Below are 12,036 nucleotides of genomic sequence, written 5' to 3'. Positions count from 1 at the left end.
TTGATTAATTAAAATGGTACATAAATTGTGAAATAAATGTTATAACTTAAGTTTAGAAGTTAAATAATGCATATCCTCGACACACTTCTGTGCTCTATTTTTAAATTTATTTTCCAGTAACAAAAGCTGTCTCAGCCAGAATTTCTGCTTTCCTTGACATTTGACTCATTCCATGTTTATTTTAGTAAAACTAATATTTTAAGTTTTCTTAGCTTGTGAATGGATTTAATTTAAAACACTGGGTTTCTGGGACAACTATAATGCATATATTTTATTTTTTTCGCTAAAATAACATATCAAGATATCATGCTTAATTTTAGACACATCAACACGAGTTGAAAATTGGCGGATCAGAAATAGTTGTTACCAATAAGAACAAAAAGGAATATATTTAGTAAGTATTTTGTTAGTAAGTATTTTATTATGTTTAGTATATACTTCACTGGAAATAATTTTGTAGTTCTTTCTGAGAAGACTCTTCGTTATCTTCTTTCTCTTTCTTCATAGCCAGAGTCTTAATGTTCTTTTTTCTCCTTATATAATAATGCCGTATTACCACTCATATTCACTTTTTGCTTGGGGCTTACCTAGTCTTTATTTTTTGTTTCCAACTGGAATAAATATACCTTAAATTTTTTTCTTCATTCATGTGAAAAAGATGAAATGTTTTGTTTCTTTTTAGTCTTGTAATACAGTGGCGATTTGTAAATCGAATCCAGAAGCAAATGGCTGCATTTAAAGAGGTATTCATTTACTTTTGTTCATTCTTCTGCCATTTCAAAGTACAATTCATAAGTTTCAGGTCTTGGGGGCTCATCACATCTGAGAACTAAGAGATGACTGGCTTTTTAAAACAACTTTTAGTTATAGTTTTATAGTAAAAAAAAATATTTAAATGAATAGGTGTTAGAACTCAGTCATCCAAGAGGCCCATACAGTTAATGCTGATGCTCCCTCTTCACTCCAGTCACTGCTCCTCACCTTTTCCCAGTCACGTCTCCTCCATCTTAAGTAACAGGTGAACAAGGTTCAGAGTGCCGTAGGGAGAGTGGAGTAGGCCATTTATTTTCCCACATGGGATCACACTGTACATGCTGGTTTGTGACTTGCTTTCTTCTCTTAACAAATATTTATTGGAGATCTTTACACGTCAAGACTGCCTACACTGCGTAACTGCCCTTCCTTGTGGCTGCATTTATTCACGATATAAATTCATAAGTTATTTAAATTCCCCCTGTTGGTGGACATTTAGGCTATTGCCAGTGCACTCGTTTCTTAAGCCAACTTAAAATCTTCCGTTCAGTATTTATCACGTACTTTTCATTTATTCAGTATTGAGCACTCGTTATGTATCTGGTGCTGCACAAGGCAGAAAGACCTAGGTCCTGCTCTAGGGAGCAGAAAATCTAAAGAGTGATGTGGATAGAGGCAGGCGTGAAGTGCTCAGTAAGCACACAGAAGAGACCCAGGCTGGGAGAGGTGCAGGAAGGGCCAGGGAAGGGCTGGAGGAACTGGCCAGCCACACAGAGGAGGGCAGTGCAGTTCTAAGCATAATGAGGGGCATGTGTGAAGTCTGGCCATAAGACAGACTGTGCACATGTTGGAGAACATGCTAGCAGTTCATACACTGGATAAGATGAGGCAGGAGGTCAAACTGAGCTGAAGAGCTGAGCAGAATCAGATTAAGAAGGGCCTGTTTGCTAAACTGGAAACAGAGGGAATTTGGGGTTTTTGCGGAAGTCCAGTGAGGGGAAGGAAGGTGGCGATAAAACACCAGGATTCAATTTACATTTTAGTCAGATCATTCTGGAAGTGGTGTGTAGAGAGTTAGAGATAGACAAGACTAGCAGCAGGGCCGGGCGGGAAGGTGCGGCAGTGATCCGGGTGAGAGAAGATCAGGGCAGGAACAAAGGTGGTGGTGGCGGGAAGACCACTGTGTGTGTATCTGAATGGGATTCACAAGGGAGAACTGTAGCTCAGGGTGCTTTAAAGGATAGAGATCTGGGCGGGGGGCAGCATAGATTTGGGGATCATCTGCCTGTGTGTACTGGAGCTGTGGACTCGGTAAGATGGGAAATTGGAAAGAACAGTAAGAACAGGGAAAGTGGATGACCACCATGGGGATGTGGGAGCACCAACCTGGAAGGAACAGACAGTAGAAAGGGAGGGAGACCTCGAAGAAATTAGCAAATGCAGAGAGAGACACGAGAAAAACCATTGACAGCGGACGAAGTTTCCAGAACAGCAGTGTTTTCAACAATCACATAGTTCAGAGAAGTCAGATAAGATACCTGACTAGAAAGCATTGATCAGAGTTCACCGCAAAGCTGTCTTGAAGGCAGTGGGGGCACGGAGGGCAGAGGGCAGCGGGTGGAGGCAGAGACGGGCCGGCGTGGGTTCCATCAGGTATAATGGCTTGGCGGTAAAGAGAAGAAAGACAGGTTTGCTTTTTTGTTTTGTTTGTAAGGTAGCTAGGCTTAAACAAATGTAAATGCAGAAAGAGTGAGCTAATAACGAGGAGGTTCAGTGAGATGAGCCCCTTGGGGAAGCAGATGAAGCCCAGAGAGAAAGGGGGCATCTGTCCCCAGTGCCATGGGCAGGAGGCCATGATGGATGTCAGCGCCGGCTGGTACCCAGGCAGGCAGAAGGTTGAGGGAATTCCATCATCACCTCTGTTTTCTCTCTCAAATAAAAGTTATCTGCTGTAAAGGAGGGATGACATGGAGGAGGAGGAAGCAGTTGGGGAAATGCGGGGAGGTTTCAAAATGGCCGTTTTGAGGAATCAATGAGAGAGAACAGACTGTGGACACATCCATGTTCTTGCCGATATTGAAACCTCCATTGACTTAAGAACCCGTGACTGTGTGGTGGTAGGAATCTACGTGTAGGTGGGATTTCTCCAAGAGCGATCCAGAGGCTGACGTATAGGGCTGTTGATGGACTCTGCTAACCAGGTTTTAAAATACATTCTTTCCACTAGGGATTTTTTGAACTAATACCACAGGATCTCATCAAAATTTTTGACGAAAACGAACTAGAGGTAAGAAATATTCTTATTTTCAAACAGGATTTTTGTGCCCATTATTTTTCTTGTCTACAGTTTGACATTTCTTATCGCATAGCTTCTTATGTGTGGATTGGGAGATGTCGATGTGAATGACTGGAGAGAACACACAAAGTATAAGAATGGCTACGGTGTGAATCATCAAGTCATACAGTGGTTTTGGAAGGTAATTGAAAGCTTCTGTTTCCGTAAATTCCTTTTCAACAGATTCAATCATACTTAACCATACTAGTGGATTACACAGAGATAAGACAAAAAGTAACGGTGTACTGTATCCATCTACCTTCTGGGTATGGCTCCATCCTCCATACATATTTATAGATAAGTCAGTGTTCAGAATGTAGTAAATGGCAGGAAAAACAGCAGTGGGTGCTTCGTCCCTTACCAACATGGAAACTATTCAAGAGAACTTGTAATAACCTGCTGGGTGTTCCCTGGGACTCCTGCATGGCTCCTTAAATGTGACTTTCCATCTAATCAAGAAATGTGTATGTCACTCAATAATATCTGTAAATATAAATTTTTAAAAAGCCATGAGTCACATCCAAGAAGATATTTTTGTCACTTTATTAGGCTATGATCTCATTCTGTAGCCTCAGAAATGAAGTTTCCAGGAACTTTGTAAGCCACCCAGAAACACATGTAAATGTAATAACTGATCATTAATACTGTAACTAAATTCTGATAACATATTTTTCAGGATAGTGCTGTTACTTTTTTCCCAGTGATATTCCTAAATGCTGTTTTTTTCTCTTATTCAGGCTGTTCTAATGATGGATTCAGAAAAAAGAATAAGATTACTTCAGTTTGTCACTGGCACCTCTCGAGTGCCCATGAATGGATTTGCTGAACTATATGGTAAGGGTTTTTCACACATCATTTAAAAATGGAGTGATGCCACTTGTCTTTTTCATTGACGATTACTTGTCAAGCTTCTATCATTTATACAAACACTGAGCTTAATAAAAAAAAGAATTAAGATTTTTAAATGTTTGGATTTGATACACAGAAGTAGGCCAGAATATACGTACACCTTCTAATCGGATACCAAAGGAAAAAACATGAAATGGCTCGAGTTCCTTTCCATTCTTGAGTTTTAAATTTGATTCCCACTACATATCCCATCACAGGAAAAGCATGTCTCTAGGGTGATGCTTTAGGGCAACATGTAATGTCCCACAGAATGTTAGTAAGTGTCCAACAGAGAACAAAGAGTTCCATAGTGGAATACATTTGGGGCAAATACTGGACTAAACAAAATTGAGTAGATTTCTTTGGGACTCATTCGGAACCTTTACTATGAAAAAAAAAGAGGGGGTTCCAAAACTTATTTGATCATGGACTCTGTGTGTATATGTGCGTGCATGTGTGTGTGGTGTGGGGGGGGCTGTGCAGGACTGGTGATAAGACTGCACGTATCTTCCAATATTCAGAATAGTTACTACTAATGCAGTTTTCTATAAAGTGGAATTCTGCATATCCTAGCAAACTGTTTTCCAGTGGATATATCTCATAGCACTAGAGGTGTTTTTTGTAAAAAAACAAAACAAGAAACCTGCTGTTTCTGATGTAAATCACCTCAAATCAGTTAATATCTCTGTATTGGAATGACATTTACTTGCTTTTAAAGATACTATGAAGAACAAATCTTTCAGGGAAGGGGCTCTCTGGGGAGCCCCATGCAGAGCAACAACGAAGTTTAGAATTGTTCTGGGAACGATAAGTCACGACTTCCGCCTCAGTCGTTGCTGAGCTGGATTTCTCATGCACAGAGAAAGCTGTTGCTGTCTGATGGGATCACTAGCCCCGTCGGTCTCCTTGGCAAACCTGGGCTCCTTAAGCTTCATGCATATTTTGCAGAACCTGTAAAGCATCTGCCATCCCGCCTAGAGTCACCACGCACAGTGAGAAGAACAAGACAGGAGCTCTGTGCTAATCCCTGCACCCCTTCTTGCCTAATTGGATTTCTTTGCCTTTGTCTTTTCAGTGGTTTCCCGTGATTTCCCCCTTCCTTTCACTTCTCCTATATTTTAGCCAGTTACAGTGGGGAAAGAGCAAGGCCGGCCAAACACCCCTTTCCATGTCTAGCTCCACATCCCTCTTCTGTGCAGTCCAGGCCTATGGCCATCCACTGATTGCGTGAATTGTTTGGAATTTGGGGGAAATAACCACACATGGAGCCAGATTGGAAGTATTAGAATATAATTCAAATTCGTATGCATTTTCAAAAAGAAGAAGTTGCTTCAAAATGTTAATATTGTAATACAGTATTCTCTAGCCAATAAAAAGTGTGTAAGGTTTGTATTGGTTGACTTAGAGGAAGTTTTCACAATGGGTCATTTAGGTGAGAGGATCAAGAGGCAGGGAAATATATATGATCCCATGTATGGGAAACAATGACAAAGATACTGAAATTTTAACTGTGAACATAATTATGATATGTGATGTGTGTTGTGTGAAAAGCAATGTTTTTTGAGAAAACTGTAATATCAAGAATATCCAGTATATTTAGTGCTGCTTCTGGCAGTTACACTCCCACGCATAATTAGCTATGATTATAAGACTCGGGGAAAAGTATGGAAGGTTCTACATCGGGTTGTCAGCACCAATTACCTGGGTGGTTGGAGGAATGTTGAGAATTGGGGGAGGGGAGAGCTAAGTGAGAACTCCAGAGGAAAAAAAGAGCTTCTGAAAGTGTCCATAATAAAAGAAAAATGTAGCATGGATAACATCACCTGCACACAAGATTCCACATATATATATATATATATATATATATGCACATGTGTAAAACGATTCACAATAGAATGTTTACTCAGATTTAATAGTGGGCTTTGAGACCATTCATTATATTTCTCTCTATTGCTTTAATTTTCTTGCAGTGAGATTAGATAATCAGAGAAAAATTAAAGCTATTTTTGGTGGGACTGAAGAAAGAAAGAAATGCCTCATTTTCTCTGTGTACCTATGAAGGAGGTGGTCCTAGGGAAGCGCAGGGCTAGGAAAATTTCAAAAGTCCCGTCAGGCCTGCCACCCTAGAGGCAGAGTGAGATGGTGGCCACAGAGGAGCCGATGAAGAGGAATCTTCATCTTGTGGCTGGACAATGAAGCCATCGAGGACGGGACAGCCTTCATTTCTTTGGAGTTCAAAGAAACTTGTTCTCTGGACATTTAAGTTCTACATTGGAAATAATGAGTTGTGAAATTCTAGGGAATTCCTATAAAGAATAGATGAGACCCCAGCAACTCTTATTCCTTACAGGCTCAAATGGACCACAGTCATTTACAGTTGAACAGTGGGGTTCCCCGGAAAAGCTGCCACGAGCCCACACATGGTAAGCAGTTTTTTCAACATTTAGAGAACAAGTTTTCAGAGAGTGAAGCTCCTCTAACAGTCTAGGGACAGAAGGTGTAGCCCGCTCTGTGCTGTGTCAGTGGCAGCTATGGGGGGCGGGGGCGGGGAGGGGGAGGCAGAAACAGCAACACAGGAACAGGTGCATCTTTGCCAGCCAGGCCTGGGCTTGAAGTCTGGGTAGCTGAACAGTGGAGAGGCTCATCTCAGCCGTTGACCATGTGTTGCCCTCCATCGCATGAATGATGGGCCATCCCAAGAGAAGCTAGAACATTCCCTTTTGGAGGTTAAAATAACAGAGGACCCCAGGCATTTGGAGGTCATGATGGGAGTGAGAGGACCCCGCCAAGAAGTCATGGGATTAGTCCATGCCTAGCGCCCAGTGCTGTTACCTTCCTTGTCTCCGGTGATATAATGTCCTCTAGTGTTGTGGGTGGAACATATCATGAATAACAGCGGTCCTGTTGGCCGTCGTGGCACTTGCTTTGTCAGTGTCTGTCCTAACCAGGTCCTCACTGTTCTTTCAGCTTTAACCGCTTGGACTTGCCGCCCTATGAATCATTTGAAGAATTATGGGATAAACTTCAGATGGCAATTGAGAACACTCAGGGCTTTGATGGCGTCGATTAGATTCCAAATAACAATCTAGAGTGTTTCACTGCCACTTTTGTATAAGCAAAATCTTGACTTAAAATTTTCCAGGGAACTACTAAAACTTGGCCTTTGTTTCTTCCCAGATAGTGGAGAAAAATCATATAAAAGCATTAGAAGAAACAGTTTGACAACCTTACCATTATTTCATTCATTTTTACAACAGTATGTTGCATTGACACAGCTGTTTCTTTCCATCTTTAGAGTTCCCACTCTAGGATTTAAATCCCATGTGCCTGAAATAGTGAGTTGTGTCCTTAACATTTACCTCTTTTACAGTATTTGCCAGGCAGATCTTCCTTAAACTACTGAAATTATAACTGTGAAATATTTGTGATAAGTGTCATGTGTGAAAAGTTGGATGCTTTTTGAGAAGGAAAACTGAAATTTGGAAAAGAATACTTTAATATTGATTAAACTACAATATACTTCATGATGCCTACAGCTATTATTATTCTGTAGACCTGCCTACTTCACCTTACTGCCCAGATTTTTGAAAAAAACCTTGGAAAATGTGTTACCCATCTTTTTAGTCCACTGACTCACTTGCAAAAAAAAAACTGTTTACTTCTTCATTTTAAAAGTATTTGGCTTTTGTTAATATGTAGCTTTACTAAACGAGGTGGTTTATAAGACATGAAGCGAATTCAGATTCGCAAAGCGTGAAAAGTATTAACGCCTCCATCTTGCCTGTATATCCTTTTGATTTACTGGCATAGTCAGCACTCCTTCCTGTTTAAAGTAAAAGAATTCCTTCTTCGGACATTACACTAAAGCTCCGCAGAGCAGTATTTCTAAATATGCCTTGAAGAGCTAAGTTAAATGTATAGTACTTGCCTTTACTAGTCATTCTTTACACTTGCCCAATTATGTAGTAAATATGTTTACAGAACATGTTTATTATGTTTACAGATTAAGCTAATTTCTGTGGTTGCATTTTTATATTTTTAGTATCTCTCTTTAGTCAGAAAAACCAAATAATTTGTTAAAAATAACCAAAGAATTGTTATAATGCATAATTTGTATTAAATTTATTACTGTATTTCTTACACTTTTTAAAAAATACTGTTTACTATGAAAATGATGTTTTACTATAAATCCAAAACTCTCTAAGAAAAATGCTACAAGCAGAATCCTACTTTAACCGAATTGAAGTACATACAAATCACGCGCATGCATTCAACAAATGTGTGCTGAATGCCTGCTGTGTGCCTAGCCCTGCGGAAGGCCCTGGAGTAAGACCTGTGCGCTTCAGAGAAAGCTAGCTCAGGCCTCACCTCCAGGAACTTATGGACATGTAAATGAATTTGTGAACAATCCAAAGTAGCGGTGAGCAGAAAGAGGCAAAAGGGAAAGTGCTCTGTGCACCTGCATGGATAAAGTTTGCCAAGACTTGTATTTATATGTTTCATGTGTATATTCGAATGATGACATAGAAAACGCTCTTGCAAAAAGTTAAACCTATTTCTCAGTATGATGTCTTGGCGATTTAGGAATAATTGTAAATATATGTTATGAATCTTCTTAAATACATACGTATACTCAGAGAGTTGTAAGAACTGCAGCTGGCTATTGGTTTAAGTTCGTGGGGTACCTGTCGGCACCTGCTAAAGATCTCAAATGGGACAGCAGCAAAACCACTTACCAAACACCACATCTCCAGCGGGGCTGAGGGAAAGTAATGGACAGATGAGTGCACCCTGTGTTTCATCTTCACCCCAGCATTCAGGCAAGGCCACCAGATGTAGTACTAGTTTTATCACTTACCAACTGTTGAAACTGAAGCAATTTACTTAACCTCTCTGGACTCCTGTTCTTTCACCTGTCAAACGAGAACAATCACACCCACACTCGTCATCAGGGAAGCTTGTTATAAGCTCCAGAGAGCCACCTTGTAAAGTATGATACAGTCAGAAGATGCTTTGTACTTTGTGCTGACCATCAGATTTTGTCAAATCAGGTATGCACACCAGCTACACTCCCAAAGAAGAATCTCTTCATTTAAAAATAAAATGTCTCCTAATAGACAAAGAAGTAGGAACATCTCTGATATTGAATATGTGTGTGTGTGTTTATATATACCATCAGAATTCATTTTCTCCACATCAGCAAAGTAATATTAATATGGGCCAATGCATTTTGAAATGTCCTCATTATAGAGAACTTAATGTGAAAACTATTTTTGTTGAAAGAGGATCTTACCACATATGTTTTAAGTATCATTTCTGTGAAATATCAGAGCAGATAAGAGCTAAAGAAAATATAAAGCTTGCTTTCCCTAATACTTACTTGGATGATCCTGTGACTCAGATAAAACAAGGTGTTAATGAGACCAGCACTCCCACAGCTCCCAGCCACGGACCATCATCCCCTTCGTCTTGAGGTGTAGGCTGGGGTCTGGAAGGAACCTGTATCAAGCCACACAGCCTCTCATCCCAGATAAAAAAGTGTCTCAAATGCACTCTACAGCTGGAGAGTAAATAGAGTCATTTTCATAAAGCAAGGACGTTCTATTTTTCTAGAAATTATGAGCACATAATTTTAGCCTATATTTTCTCTGTAATCAAACGAACTTTAAAATAGACATAAAATTGTAAAACAAATGCATTTCATCCTAACTCAAATTTAAGTGGTATTTTTCATTTTTTATTTATAATGCTGAAATTGTTCTACATAATTATCAAGTTAAACACAATTTGTTTTGATTATAAACCATTTGATTGTTCTTAAAAATCTTCCCATATGGTGAATATATGTCAAGATTAATGTACAAATTTATTGCATACTTTAAAGTATAAAATCATTTTTAAAAATCTTGATGCCACAAATAAAGTTCTATTCTAAGAAAAACAAAAACTGATTCATTTTTATTTTTATTTTTTAAAGGTTCTCTCTTTTTTAAGTTTATTTTAGAGAGAGAGAGAGAGAGAGCATGGGGGCAGGGTGGGGCAGGGAGAGAAGGAAAGAGACTGTGCAGAACCAGATGCGGGGTTCAATCTCACAACTCCAAGATCATGACTAGAGCTGAAGCCAAGTGTCAGTCGCTCAACTGACTGTGGCACCCAGGCGCCCCACTGTGATTCATTTTCAAACAGAAATGTTTCCAAGCCAGTATTTTGGGAGATAGCTTCTGGTCTGGTCCTTTGCAGCCACATATGGAATTCTCAAGACCACCTTGAATGTGTGTCTGATGAATTGGCATGATTATAAATTCATAATCCCAGATAATCTCCGCTTTACAAACAGGTCATATTCCAAAAGCCTGGTTGTTAGTGAAAGATCCAGAAGAGAATATAATAACAAAGTTACAAATGGACTGGATTTCAGACAGGCTGTCGCTCTGTGGAGAAGCCAGCTTGTAACCAAACCATTATTTATAAACTTGTTTCTATGAAAGAAGGAGTTCCAAGCACTAATGCAGAAGTAAGTATCTTTTCCTCCTTCCTCTATGCACCTGGAAGTTTCCCAGTTCGAAGGGAATCCCAAACTAACTCAAGCCAACCCCTGGAAGGTTCCAGCCCCCTGTTTGTGCTAAAAATCCAGACCATAGCTTTTAATCCTTGGGAGTCAGCCCACTTCCCTCTCCGCTTCTGCCCCTTCAGGGCTAACCAGCTCCGCAGAAATGAGCCCACGCTACGCCTCCCTGTACAGGAAAACTTGGCTTTGCAGGCCACCAGGGGCAGACACATTCCTCTTATAAAGGACATTAAACTAAATGTTCGAATCTCGGGGCCGCGCTATAGATAAAGGGCTCCAGTAGATTTGTGTGTATTTTTCTTGGAAGTTAAAGAGTAGCACTAAATTAGCTGCCTGTTGGGTTCTTCCAGTCTCTTCATCTGCGATCCATCCTGTGCAGGCCCTCCATCCCACACCACTGTTTCTAGCATGTAAATCCAATCAGGTTGCTCTGCCGAAGAACCTCTGAAAGCTCCCCGGGACCCGAAGCCTGAAGCCCAGCCCATTGGCATGACATGCAGGCTGCCCTCCCACCTTCCCTCTCAGCCCACCCAGGCACCCTGTGCTCCCCCCAAACCAGGCCTCTGTCCAGCCCCTGCTGACTGCAGCCTCTTCCACCCCGGCTCTCCCAGCATCCTTCACCCCTCGTGGGTACCTGAGAGTCTCTCTTAGACCAGAGGAAAGGTGCTGCGGCCCCAGCATGAATACCATGAATAGCACGGTGTTGCAATGCTTTGTTTGCATAATTCCCTCCTACAGACTTTTGGGCAGCTTGAGGACAGCCTATCTCGTATACATCTGTTTAATATGTGCGTTTCCCAAAACAAATACTTGATGAATATGATGATCTGATGAATACTGTTTCTGCAGACAACCCAGCCCACATGTTCTGAGCACCTACAGGGTCCCTGGCTCTGTGCGACAACATGCAGGAAGCTCTGTATGGAGGGCGACACGGGGAACTATATAAATACACAGTAGAGAGAGAGCTTGACTGAGATCCTGCTGAGCACCGGGGGCTGCAGTAAACACTTTACGTGGATCCCATTTAATCTTCATAAAAACTCAGTGAGGCAGGTTTTATAGGCTCAAGAAGGACAAGCAATTCACCTGAGGCCACACAGCTTGTCAACTCAGTGGATTATGAACCACAACAAAATCAGGAAAGCTATGGGATCCAACAAACAAATTACCATGCTTGTCTAGTTTCCTATTGTGGCGAAATAAGTGACCACACACTTAGCAGCTAAAATCAACACTCATTCATTATCTCAATCCAGTAGGTAAGGAAGTCCACATTGGCTCAGCAGGGTTCTCTCCTTAGGATCTCCCAAGGCCCAAATCAAGGTGCCAACCAGCTGGGTTCTTATACGCTCCCATGATCCCTCGGGTTGTTGACAGTATCCAATTCCTTGTGGCTATGGGTCTAAGGTCCCCATTTTCTCCCTGGCTGTCAGCTAGGGGCCACTCTTAGCTTCTAGATGCCACCTCCATCTTCAAGCCAGCAGTGGTG

At 41.0% G+C, this 12,036-nt stretch overlaps 1 protein-coding gene across 6 annotated transcripts in view; it reads left to right on the top strand.

The window, feature by feature from the left end:
- NEDD4 (NEDD4 E3 ubiquitin protein ligase) overlaps positions 1-7,989 on the top strand; it is a 141,334-nt gene extending 133,345 nt beyond the window's left edge. For all 6 annotated transcript variants that reach the window (XM_028100475.2, XM_028100474.2, XM_028100473.2 and 3 more), the window contains 7 exons: positions 321-394; positions 683-743; positions 2,981-3,040; positions 3,123-3,230; positions 3,826-3,922; positions 6,327-6,399; positions 6,944-7,989. In XM_028100475.2, the coding sequence (XP_027956276.1) occupies positions 321-394; positions 683-743; positions 2,981-3,040; positions 3,123-3,230; positions 3,826-3,922; positions 6,327-6,399; positions 6,944-7,046 (576 nt within the window). In that variant the 3' untranslated portion in view covers positions 7,047-7,989. The remainder of the gene's footprint in view (positions 1-320; positions 395-682; positions 744-2,980; positions 3,041-3,122; positions 3,231-3,825; positions 3,923-6,326; positions 6,400-6,943) is intronic.
- The last annotated feature ends 4,047 nt before the right edge of the window (positions 7,990-12,036 follow it).

This window comes from Eumetopias jubatus, unplaced genomic scaffold, assembly GCF_037043125.1.
Source record: "Eumetopias jubatus isolate StellerSeaLion01/CBP00866 unplaced genomic scaffold, mEumJub1_p1.0 scaffold_7, whole genome shotgun sequence".
NCBI lineage: Eukaryota > Metazoa > Chordata > Mammalia > Carnivora > Otariidae > Eumetopias > Eumetopias jubatus.
The sequence above is the reverse complement of the archived record's forward strand: the minus strand, read 5'-3'. Positions and strand labels throughout refer to the sequence as shown.